The sequence below is a fragment of the Mandrillus leucophaeus genome, unplaced genomic scaffold, assembly GCF_000951045.1.
Source record: "Mandrillus leucophaeus isolate KB7577 unplaced genomic scaffold, Mleu.le_1.0 Scaffold555, whole genome shotgun sequence".
Lineage (NCBI taxonomy): Eukaryota > Metazoa > Chordata > Mammalia > Primates > Cercopithecidae > Mandrillus > Mandrillus leucophaeus.
The window spans coordinates 401,581-414,655 of record NW_012105975.1 but is presented as its reverse complement, the minus strand read 5'-3'; the positions used below and the strand labels follow the sequence as shown (position 1 = coordinate 414,655).

The following is a 13,075-nucleotide window of genomic DNA, read 5'->3' as shown; positions in this document are numbered from 1 at the left end:
AAAAAAAAAAAAAAAAAAAAGGTTCAGCCAGGTAGTCAAGGCCAGATTGTCCAAAGATTAACAATCTCTTATCATACTCTAGGCATATAGTCAACAAAAAAAAACTTAAAAGCAATTACAGAAACCCTTCCCTAACCTTGTAAGTTCTCTTTATGTGGCCTCTCCCTTTCCCCTCCTAAATCCTGACTCACTATTAAGGTGGCTTCCCCAGGGTCCAGGGGTTCGATAATGAAAGCAAATGCTACTGTAGGAAACTTCATCATTTTCCCACTTTTATTCATTCACTCCGGAAACACTGATGCTGCCAACTGCAGTGTGGAAGGAGGCAATGTGATCCTCTTTCTATCCAGTCTCCTCCATTACCATAACAACCCACATCCCATAGTCAGCAGGAGAGAGGAAGGCCAGGAAGCCTGGGATGGGGCAGAGGTCGTGGGGAAAGTTCTTTGGCTCTTTCTGCAGACTCCTGACATCGTTCTCCTGCCAGAGGTGCCAAGCACTGCTGGAATCCAGGGCCAGGTTTGTCACCGAGTCTCTCTCCATTCCCTTCCCTGACACCCATCAGTCCACATCACTGCAAGTCGCATGCGTGAATCCCTTCCGCACATGAGCAGAAAGTGAAGAGTGAGTCTCGAGTCAGCTGCTCGGCCAAGGCCAGCAGCCCCCAGGTGGCCTTTGTTCTAGCTCGGGGTTCGGTCTGGCTGTACAGGGCGGTCACCGGGGGGGATGTTTAAATCTTTTAAGACAGTACCCCACATAAATTAAATCAGAACCTCTCAGGGAGGGGATTTCAAGCTCCCAGTGGGGGTCCCATGTGCAGCCAAGGCAGAGCATCACTGCCTGGGTCGCAGAAACGAGGATGTCCAAGGGGCTCCCGATGAAAAGGAGGCAGCTGAGGAGAGCAGCCAGGGAGCTTTGAAACCTTTGTCCTTTTAAGGCTGGGTGCGCATTTGCATTGAATATCTCTTCTTTGGGTTTTTTGGAACAGCTATAATTCATCCCAAATTCAGGTGGGCAAAAATTAGAACTTTATTTTCTGCAGTAACTTTATTTCTGACTCTCAACCCTCATTCTGGCATATTGAAAAAGAATAAAATAAAACCTGAACCTCAGTCCTGCCTGAGGTTGCTCTCCCGCCTTGTCTGGGTAGGCCACAGGGTAGGGGCGGAGGATTGTTGCACATCCGTGCCATAGTCATCAGCTGTGCCCAGCCCTCCCAGGCCAGGAGTTCTGTGCATTCAGGCTGAGAATCTTCTTCAAGGCCACCTGTGTGTTTTAGTCCACTGAGATACATCTGTCTCCTTGTCTTCCCTCCTTCCTGGCAGCCAAGAAGCAGGAGATAGGCCCCTTTTACTCTCTGACCCAAGAAGCATCATTTTTCTCTTTCATAAGCCTGGCCCTTGGACCGGTCTGCTAGAGTGGGATAAGGGGACAGTTTATACTTTTGTAAGGGATGTCTCTGGAAGAAATTGTCTTGGGCAGAGCTAAAGCTTTATAACCCTGGGTGTTCTGGAAGGCTTGGGAAATACCTATTTAGTTCAGTAAGTTATTGTTTAAATAAAGAGGGCCTAAAGTATTTCTCTTTCTATCTCAAGCACCTAAGTTATTCTGTATCCATAGGACAGCAGCAGGAACCCGCCACTTTGAAACAAAATTTGATAGTGATTAAACATTCAGGTGGAAGACCAGACACACAACTACCTCGCGACATCCATCACCAGCATCAAATCAAAGTGAAACCCAGGAGGACAGCCTCCAGCCTGTCTTCATCCTCAAGTGGAAATCAATAGCAGAGTGCAAATTGTTGCTAGTGTACCAGTTCTTAAGATGTGTGAAATGGCATTGCCACCATCTTTATTTAGAGTATTGGTTTCCTTGTTCTATTTTAATAAACTTGAAAACATCTCTGTGGGTTTTCACACGTCCAAGTCCAATCTCAGTCTTCTAGCACAATTTTTCCAGTGAAGTTTTAAGGTCTTCAAGTATTAAAATTCAAGTATATTTTAGTGACCTAACCCCACAGGTAGGGAAGGACTATTCTGGCAAAGCCTAAAGGAAAATTCCAGCTGGTGACATTGACAACGCAGGGTGAGCTGCCAACAACAACAGCAGGGAGATTTGTCCCCAGGCTTGGGCCTGGACCACAATGCCAGCCCTCAGTGAGGGGAACCAGCGCCAGAGAGAAAACAGAGGCACCGGCCATGTCACTGGGCAGGAGCAAGGCAGAGCCCCCGGGAAAGGAATGATGCCATTCTAGCCCCATGCGTGTTAGTTATCAGAGTGTGGGCACCTCGTGGAGTGTGCACCAGCTCAGGGAACAGGATGGGAGACAGTCGTCCCAGAGAGGTGCTGAGGTCTATAAGGCACTTCACTTCTCAGGACAGGATTATTCTGGGTAGTGGGATGAGTCTGAGCCAGCAGGCCAAGAGGTTATGGGGTCAGGAGAAGGGGAGCTGGGCAGGGGGAGGCAGAGAAAGAGAAGCGTGGCTGGGCTATCTGTGGCCTTACAAAATAGCCAAGAGTCTTAAAAAAGGCATTTCTGTTTTCGAAAATGAGCGGTTTATAACTGATGAGTACAGCAGCACTTCCTGAAAGTGGAATGGCGTATGCTGTTCGTGGATAGGGAAGTTAGTCATTAAACCTCAGCAGAAAGCAGAGTGGCATCACGTCTTCATGCCTGGAAAGTCGCTTTCTAGACTAAATGGCATTCCACAACAATGCTATGACCCGTGGGGCCTGCAAGCCTCAGTGAGCAGGGGCACATTTTGGTGTCCCGCTGGCCTCGGTCCAGTGAAGTCAGTGCAGTCCTTCCCTTTAGAATGAGCGCTAGGTTGAGAACATGGGTTTCTACATCTTCCTTCCTGGGAATGGTTTGATGTTTGATCAAATGTGGGTGCATCCTGCCTGCCACCTTTACAAGCTGGGTGCTCTCCTCAAGTATGGCCTTTGGTTCCTTCTTTTCTCCTACTTCCCATTTGACTTCCTTTCTTCTTTCAGCCTTTCTTTACCTTCATGTCATTTGTTCAAGAAACAAGTGATAATAAGAAAGATGTAGTAGGGGTAGAGGGAGGAGTAAGTCAGCTGCTCTGTCCCCAGGGACTCACAGTCCAGTGCAGTGGGTGAGAGACAAGTCAGCAGGCATCCACTCATTAGTAAGCAGCAATCTTCCAGCAGTGGCGTGAATTGTCAGGAGTTCTAGATAAAACGCTGAGTGTGTTCAGGGGAGGAAGAGATGGCTGCTGAGCAAGGGGATCAGGGAAGACTTCGTGGAGGAGAAAGTACCAGCACCTCTGCAGAGCCTGCTTCGTACCTGGCCCTAGGCCAGGCGCTTCCCTTGTGGTGTATTGTGCAGTCCTCCTGACCCCTGAGAAGTGACTGATACGATCCTTATTCTACAGAGGAGGAAGCAGGGGCTCTTTGTTTCTGTAACTCCATTGTGCTACCAACTTACTGCTCTTTTGTAAACTCTTAAAAAGACCTAGCAATGGACCACAGAGCCTTCAGGAACCCTACCTGCCGTGACCACCACCCATACTGCCCATGGAAAAATCATGGAGTTTAGAAGTAGATTCGGTTTGAATCTCAACTGTCTGCCACTTACTGGAAGTGAGACCAAGAAGTCTCTGTCCTCTCTGTGTCTCTCTGTAAAATGGGGGATAATAGTCAACAAAATATTTGTAAGGATTAAGTGAAATAACGGGTGTGGCAGGATCTAGCATGATGCCTAGATATAAATATTTATATACTTTCGTTCCCTTAAATTCCTCTAAAATTATATGCTGGCTTTTAATTTTTCCCATGCTACTATAACTGTTCTGGTAAAAATGGAGAGATTTACTCTTTAAAATTGCTTAGGATGGTATCAGACAGTGACTGAAATGGTTGTGATTAGGATGATTAGGAGTATGATGACTTTAATGTAACCTCATTCTCATTAAGATGTTTATGTCGCCGGCCGGGTGCGATGGCTCAAGCCTGTAATCCCAGCACTTTGGGAGGCCGAGACGGGCAGATCACGAGGTCAGGAGATCGAGACCATCCTGACTAACGCGGTGAAACCCCGTCTCTACTAAAAAAAAACACACAAAAAAACTAGCCGGGCGAGGTGGTGGGCGCCTGTAGTCCCAGCTACTCGGGAGGCTGAGGCAGGAGAATGGCATAAACCCGGGAGGCGGAGCTTGCAGTGAGCTGAGATCCGGCCACTGCGATCCGGCCACTGCACTCCAGCCTGGGCGACAGAGTGAGACTCCGTCTCAAAAAAAAAAAAAAAAAGATGTTTCTGTCTCTGCAGAGGCTGACAGATTCCGTGGACCGGTGCCATGATTCATTGATTCTTTTTTTCTTTATAGAAGAGCTACCAGATGGCGTTCTTGAATCTGATGATGATGAAGATGAAGATGATGAAGTAAGTTGGAGGCTCCTGACACCACATAGAAAACTCTTACCAAACTATTCTCTCTTTCCTGCCTTGACAAGCTAGTCCAGAAATGGAGATTTTTCATTCCTGCTACACTGTTTCTCACAATTCTGGGGGTTGGCTAAAGCTCCGCTGGGTGGGGGTTCAGGTCTCACTTGGGGTCTCATGTGGAGAGCCCAGTGGCCATGTTTGAAGACTCCCACACTCCCTGGGTTCACAGCAGAGACGCAGCATTGCCCGTCATTCGGGTTTCATGGGAAGCTGAACAATGACCATTCTTCTGTGTGAGCTTTTGCTCTGAAGGGGCACGAGCCTTGGCCTGTCTTCCTCAGCGGTGGGAGTGCTGGGCGCGTCGGTGCCTGGCGAGAGTCTCTGGCTTGAGGGGTCCTGGGTTTAGTTCAGAGCTAGCGGAACTGACCAGTTTTCTCTGTTATTTGCATTCTTTTGATTTGTGTTTCCTCAGCTGTGAAAAATCTACTTGCTTGTGTTTTAGAGCATGAAGGTTTAGAAGTTAATGTATGTGAGTCTCTGAAATGACGTAAAGAATGGTGACTCGGGGACTGTAGTTGGATTTTCAGATGACAAGATTTTACATGGTTTTCCTTCAGAGACCCAGAAGGAAAAGACCTGTTGTCCCCTCTGGTCATACTTGATCTGCCTGCCTTCATTCGCGGGGAGCATTCACTGAAAAAGTGGATGTCAGACGATGTGTTTTGTTTGGAGTCGTGGCCTGTCAGTTTCTGAAATGTGTAAAAGCCAGGTTTTTGATCACTGATGGCATCAGTTGGGAAAGAGGTATTTAAGAGCCCCTGCTAGAGAGGATGTGCTGAGATCTGCTGGGAGATGCTTCCTCAGCAGGCGGCCTCTGTGCCTGCCGTTTTCTTCATGGGCTGCAGGTGGCATCAGCGGGCGCGTGCTCCTGCTGGCTTTTCCTGCCGTGTCCCGCAGTGCAGAGCTTGACCTCCAGATAGGGGTCCTGGCCCCTATCATCTTCTCCAGGCCCCTTTGTTTACGTAGGTGGAGCCAGAGGGAAAACACCAGCTTGAGCTCACACAAAGAGTTGATGGTGGTAAAATTGGGTTTGGAACAGAAGTCGGCAGACGCTTTCTGTAAAGGAAAAGATAGGAGCTATTTTAGGGCTTGCAGGCCACACAGTCTCTGTTCCAGCCACTCAGTTCTGCTGCTGTAACGCAGTGGCTGTCAGCAGTACATAAGTGGCCAAACGTGGCCGTGTTCCTGTAAAACTATGGACACTGAAAATTTGAATTTCATACAATTTTTTTTACGTCATTAAATCTTTTTTCAAATATTTTAAAACACAAAAATCATTCTTAGCTGGCGGGCATACGAAAGCAGGCACCTGACACTTGGGCCATTGTTTGCCAGCCCCTAGGCAGTTCCCGGACTCAGGCAGCCTTCTTTAGATTATAATGAGTCACACCTCCTTTGTGCCTGGCCCTTCAATATCATTCTAAATGATAGTTTAAATTAACGTTTAATTATTTGTTTTTAACAACTTTTTTTCATTGTGTCCAGAAGTTCCTCTCGAGATCTGTTTTTTTTCCTTCTTGTATCATCCCTTTGGGTTTTCCGGTTTGCTTTGGTTTTTCGTTTTGCTTTGTTTTTGCTATGAATCCTGTTTTTATCTTATAAGGGAAAATTCATTTTGTTCAACTGTTCTAGTTAATGATGAGAACTCAACCTTTGGAAATTTCCTTCTGAAAGCAATTGTCTACTATAAATGAACAAACACAGAAGTCTTGTAATCTGGACTTCTGCTACTCTTTTAAGAGGTTGATGTTTGAAAATACTTGTGATAACTAGAATTTTCAGAAGATTCCTAGAAGAGGCTTAGTTGGAAAATTATAAGGAAAGAATCTGTCATTTGGGCCAAATGGGACTCTGTGATGAACCAGATGGCAGCAGATGGGGGCTCCTTCTCCCGGGTAGGCCTCACTGCACCTCGCCAGTGTCAGCAGGGGCAGTCCGGGCACAGCTGGGCTTGCTTGGATTTTACTCAGCTTTCACCGGCGGCAAGCATTACGTTTATAACTATCTTTCAAAGTTGGAGGGAAGAAAGAGAGTGACAGATCTTAGGCTAAAAGAAAATTTCCAAGAATCCTTTGAGAAGTAACACTGTTGTTGGAATGTGGTTATCACTTCCCAAGGTGACAGCTTTGAAGGAGACAGCAAAATTATTTGCAAGGTGTTGCACTCATACCTTATCTTGCTTAGCAATGTAAATGTTCTTTCATTTAATATTTAGACCCAAAACACAGAAAATGAAACCACTCTTTTCAGTTAGCTGCTTAGCGACTCTAAAGATAAAATGGTTCTAATGGGGCCAGGCACAGTGGCTCACACCTGCAATCCCAGCACTTTGGGAGGCCGAGGTGGGCAGATCACTTGAGGCCAGGAGTTAGAGACCAGCTGGGCCAACATGGTGAAACCCCATCTCTACTAAAAATACAAAAATTAGCTGGTTACATGGTGGCGTGCACCTATAATCCCAGCTACTGGGGAAGCTGAGGCATGAGAATCACTTGAACCTGGGAGGCGGAGGCTGCAGTGAGCTAAGATCCTGCCAGTGCCCTCCAGCCAGGGCAACAAAGTAAGACCCCATCTCAAAAAAAAAAATGTGGCTCTAGTGGGATGGGGCCTGAGACCAGGGTAAATTATGCTCACTCTAAATCATATTGAGCTGAAATCTGTGCACTCACAATTTCCACCACTACTATCCCTGCCCCACTGGAAACTCTAAAGAGAACCCCCGATGCAAAGTCTAGTTTTTCTCTGTAATTTGTAATAACTTGATCTAACGTGCTAACCTAACAAAGTTATGTCTGAATATACATACATTTATATACTAAAATAAAAAAAAATAAAGATAGAGCTAGAAATGCATGTTCTGATTTATAGACTGTCTAGGATATATTGTCAAATAAAAAAAGGAAATCATAAAGTAATTTGACCAATAATTTCGGAAGAGGCAAATGTATAAACGCACATGGCTATGGATTATATGTGTGCCTATGTAGCAGAAAGGCATGGACAGTTACGCCTTCTTTGCTGACGTTATAAACTGCAAGCTGGGAATAGGAATAAGGAAGTTCGGGTGAGAAATGCAGAGAGGCTCTGAGGCTCCTCGAGAGAGAAGTGAGAACAGGACATGGGGTTTAGTGGCGTGGAAGTCAGTTGCTGTGCATTTTTGTGGGTTGATGGAGCAAAAGCGGAATGAATGGATTGAGGAGCAGGTGGGAAGTGAGAAAATGGCTTAAAAAGTGTATACTGCTCCTCCCGCAGTTGGGCTGTGCACAGAAGAGCAATAGTGGCTGAGGGGTGCATTTTTGTTTGTTTTAAGATGAGAGAAACCTGAGCATGTTAAAATGCTGATGGGATAGCTCCAGCCAAGAGGGAGAGCTTGAACATTCAAGGCAGGAAGAGTCTGCAGAATGGCATCGAAAAGATGGGTGTTTTCATTGTTTTCTTTTTTTTTTTTTTTTTTTTTTTTTTTTTTTTTTGAGACGGAGTCTCGCTCTGCCGCCCAGGTTGGAGTACAGTGGCCGGATCTCAGCTCACTGCAAGCTCCGCCTCCCAGGTTTACGCCATTCTCCTGCCTCAGTGTCCCGAGTAGCTGGGACTATAGGCGCCCGCCACCTCGCCCGGCTAGTTTTTTGTATTTTTAGTAGAGACGGGGTTTCACCGTGTTAGCCAGGATGGTCTCAATCTCCTGACCTCGTGATCCGCCCGTCTCGGCCTCCCAAAGTGCTGGAATTACAGGCTTGAGCCACTGCGCCCAGCCGTTTTCATTGTTTTCTAAACCACTTATACTTTCTTGGCCCACAAGGCCCCAGACCCATTTAAACCTCCAGAGAAACAAAACCATCATTAGATCAGCTTGGACAGTACACCCCAGGGAATGGACAATGACAGCTGTTATTTAAGGCTTCAAATGCATCTCATTTAGCACTTTGGAGAAATGTGTTACCTAATGCATTTATTTTATATGAAACAGACGTAGTATGTTACAAAAGGGCTGATGGTAAATCACTAAGCTTAGGAGCCTGGTTCCATTGTTCTCACCCCCAGTGACTCAGGTTTCCTTACTATATATCACAGCCAGTTTCCTTGTATGGCTTAGTTAAGTAGAAATGCAAGGCCTTTCTGTGCTATTCTAGAAGACTGATTTTTAAGACAAATATTCTCCTCTCTTGACAAAACAGGTTTAAGTGCCAGGTGAGGTCAGCCATGGACATTTACTTGCTGGTTGCCATGTAAGTGACAATCATATGCTCAGCAATTTCCTTCTACACAAAGTGCTCAAATGTAAGAGTTGCTCATATATTTACTCAACAAATATTTGAGGGCCTCGAAATAACACTATTGTAGGAACTAATGGGGAGGGGATGCAAAAGAAATCTAAAAGAGTATCTGTGGTTTGAAATACCTCCAAGAGTTTCCAGCCTAGATAGGGAAGATCACAGTGATTCTGACAACAGTGGCTCCCGCCTGCTGGCATTGCTGGGCACCAGGCACTGTTCTAGGCACCTTATGGGTGTTCAGTCATCTCCTCTTCTCAGCAGCCCTGTCGTAGGTGCTATTTTATTCACTTTTCACAGATGAGGAGACAGAGAGGAAATAGGTAACTTGCCAAGTTCACACAGCTAATAAGTAACCTACGGGGCTGGGATTCAAATCCAGGTGGTCTGACTCAGTTGTCCATGTTCCTAACCACTGCCCTATATTGCCTTCTTGTGAGATATACATGAATGCAAAACAGCAAGTAACAGAAAATAAATACGGATTATAGGTTCATAAGGGTGATAGACACAGGAAGTGCTTGCAGAAATTCCAAGTACTCCGGGAATACTGGGAGATGGCTGGCCTGGGGTGAAGAGGAAGTGAGCTTGGTTGAGGAAGGGAAGGGTGTGGTCAGCAAGGGTAGCATCCTCTAGGGGAGACAGCACAAGCGTAAGCGTTATCCTTTGCCCCTCCACTGCACTCACATCAAACCCCCCCAAGAAACCCATGTTAATGATGTAGTATGTGCGCGTGCTTTCGTACTTAAAAGATGCACAGGCAGAGTACACGGAGGTGTGTACTATACACAGATCCGTATATACTTTTGTCAGTATTTGTTTTTCAAAATGAGATAACATAGAGATAGGAACACACATACTTCTACACCTTTTTCTCTTGTTAATGTTTCTTGAAAGTCCTTCTGAGTTAGGCAGTGTAGCAAGTTGATACTTTTTAATGCTATGAATGTATAATTTTCTAGATTTTTATTACTTCAAACAATGCTGTAGTTAAAATCTTTGTAAAAATATCCTTATTTAGGCCGGGCGTGGTGGCTCAAGCCTGTAATCCCAGCACTTCGGGAGGCCGAGACGGGCGGATCACGAGGTCAGGAGATCCAGACCATCCTGGCTAACACGGTGAAACCCCGTCTCTACTAAAAAATACAAAAAACTAGCCGGGCGAGGTGACGGGCGCCTGTAGTCCCTGCTACTCGGGAGGCTGAGGCAGGAGAATGGCGTAAACCCGGGAGGCGGAGCTTGCAGTGAGCTGAGATCCGGCCACTGCACTCCAGCCTGTGCGACAGAGGAAGACTCCGTCTCAAAAAAAATAATAATAATAAAATAAAGTTTTAGTTATTAAATATATTATACATAGGAAAGAAAAACATACATATTTATATAAGGTTTGAAGTAACCATTCTCAAATTTTTGGTTTCAGGATCCATTTACATTCTTAAAAATTACTGAAGATTCTGAAGAGTTTATGAGTATTTTGTCTATCAAAATTTTCTAAATGAGAACTTTAATCTGATAAAATGTTAAATTTTAAAATATTAAATAACTTAAAATGGCAATAATAAATCTATCACATTAATATTAATAAGTATTCTTATGAAAAAGAATTATTTTTCAAAACAAAATTTTAAAAAGAGTAGCATTGTGGGTTTTTGGTTTGGTTTTTTTTTTCCAATCTCTTTAATGTCTGGATCAGAAAAACACAGTTTGATCTGGACTCTATCTGTTGTCATATGTTGTTTTGATTGAAGGACATAAAGAAAATCTAGCCTCACACACCTGTGTAGTTGGAAAGGGGTGAAGTATTTTCAAAGCCTTTTCAGATAGATATTTTTGCTCAGTATTACTTTAAAATCAGACAGGTAATAGTTTATTAAAAGTTAGTTGCAATGTGAAATTAGAAACCAATTTAAAAAATCATTTTTATTGGCTGGGTGCCGTGGCTCACGCCTGCAATCTCAGCACTTTGGGGACCCCAGGTGGGCGGATCACCTGAGGTCAGGCATTTGAGACCAGACTGGCCAACACGGTGAAACCCCGTCTCTACTAAAAATGCAAAAATTAGCTGGGCGTCATGGTGTGTGCCTGTAATCTCAGCTACTCTGGAGGCTGAGGCAGGAGAATCGCTTGAACCCGGGATGCAGACATTGCAGTGAGCCAAGATCACACCACTGCATTCCAACCTGGGTGACGGAGTGAGACTCCATCTTAAATAAATAACTAAATAAATAAATAAATAAATAAATAATCATTTTTATCTTGTTAATTAAAATCTATTGATCTATTTTGCTTTTTGTTAATTCGATTTTCTGATTGTTCCCTAACAATCAAATGTGCTAATGTATAGAAATACAATTGATTTTAGAATATTGATCTTGTATCCTACAACCTTACTGAATTTATTAGCTCAAAGAGTTTTTTGTTTGTTGTGAGTTTTGGATTTGTTTGGGTTTTTTTATTTTGGTGTGGATTGCTTAGGATTCTGTGTATAACAAGACTGTGTCATCTGTGAATAGAGATCATTTTACTTCCTTTTCCATCTAGCTATCTTTTATTTTCTTGCCTTGCCTAATTGCCCTGGCTGGAGCCTCTAGTACAATGCTGACTAGAAGTGGAGAGAGTAGGCATCTTTTGCTTGTTCCTGATCTTACAGTGGACGTTTTCAATCTTTCTCCATCTAGTACGATATTAGCTGGGATTTTTTCATAGATCTCATTGTAAGATTCAGAAAGTTTCCCTCTGTTCCTGGTTTGCTGAGTGTTGGGTTTTGTTAAATGCTTTTTCTTCATCATATGAGATGATCATTCTTTGTTTTTTTCCCTTTCATACTATTGATATGGTGTATTTAATTATATTGACTTTCAGGCCGAGTGCGGTTGCTCACACCTGTAATCCCAGCATTTTGGGAGGCCAAGGCCGGTAGATCACCTGATGCCAGGAGTTCAAGACCAGCCTGGCCAACATGATGAAACCCCCATCTCTACTAAAATACAAAAATTAGCCAGGTGTGGTGGTGCACGCTTGTAATCCCAACTACTTAGAGACTGAGGCATGATAATTGCTTGAACCTGGGAAGTGGAGGTTGCAGTGAACCGAGATTGCGCCACTGCACTCCAGACTGGGCAACAAAGTGAGACTGTGTCTCAGAAAAATAATTATGGCCAGGCATGGTGGCTCACGCCTGTAATCCCAGCACTTTGGGAGGCCAAGGTGGACGGATCACCAGGTCAAGAGATCAAGACCATCCTGGCCAACATGGTGAAACCCCATCCTACTAAAAATAGAAAAGTTAGCTGGGTGTGGTGGCACATGCCTGTAGTCCCAGCTACTCAGGAGGCAGAGGCAGGAGAATTGCTTGAACCCAGAAGGCAGAGGTTGCAGTGAGCCAAGATCGCACTACTGCACTCCCAGCCTGGCAACAGAGAAAGACTCTGTCTCAAAATAATAATAATAATATAATATAATAATCATATAAATATAATAATTATTATTATTATATTGCTTTTCGTACTTCCCAATTTCTACGGACATCCTGCCTGTTTGACATTTTCAATAGCTCTTTTACCCATGCAGGATTTTGTATTATAATTGATTGATCATTTGGAAAATATTGGCTTACCAAGTTTTACAGTTTTTCCAAATTTTTAGTTTGTTTGTTTATTTGTTTGAGATGGAGTCTTGCTCTCTCACCCAGGCTGGAGTGCAATGGTGCAATCTCTCGGTTCACTGCAACCTCCACCTCCTGGGTTCAAGTGATTCTTTTGCCTCAGCCTCCCAAGTAGCTGGAATTACAGGCATGTGCCACCACGCCTGGCTAATTTTTTGTATTTTTAGTAGAGACAGGGCTTCACTATATTGGCCAGGCTGGTCTTGAACTCCTGACCTCAGGTGATCCACCCACCTCATCTTCCCAAAGTGCTGGGATTACAGGTTTGAGCCACTGCGCCCAGCCCCAAATGTTGATACATTTTATTATACAACATCAGACATTGTGTATTAGTTAATATCAACACCAATAGCATCAGAAAAGCCTTTAGGTATTGGGAAGCTACTGAGCTCACAATGGCAGATATAGGTTTCTCAAAATTCTCATTTTTTCTTGAAAGTTTAAATCGTATTATTGCTAACAAATACTATCAGTTGTTTTCCTTAAAGTGACAGGCTCACTTCATTAATTTTTGAGAAAACATTTACCATATACTTAAGTCTAAATAACCATAGTCAGTCTGTCAGTTACTCTTTCAAATGAAAATGGTGTTCCTTGAAAAAAGTGGCTTGCAACTTAATCTCACAGTCCCTTTCCTGAAGATAACCATCCTGATTTAGTATAGTGGAACTGCTT

At 44.1% G+C, this 13,075-nt stretch overlaps 1 protein-coding gene across 1 annotated transcript in view; it reads left to right on the top strand.

Annotated features, from left to right (window-relative positions):
* Positions 1 to 13,075, top strand: part of ARMC9 (armadillo repeat containing 9) — a 218,680-nt gene that overhangs the window by 116,964 nt on the left and 88,641 nt on the right. The window contains exon 19 of the mRNA XM_011998077.1: positions 4,350 to 4,405. Coding sequence (XP_011853467.1) covers positions 4,350 to 4,405 — 56 coding nt within the window. The remainder of the gene's footprint in view (positions 1 to 4,349; positions 4,406 to 13,075) is intronic.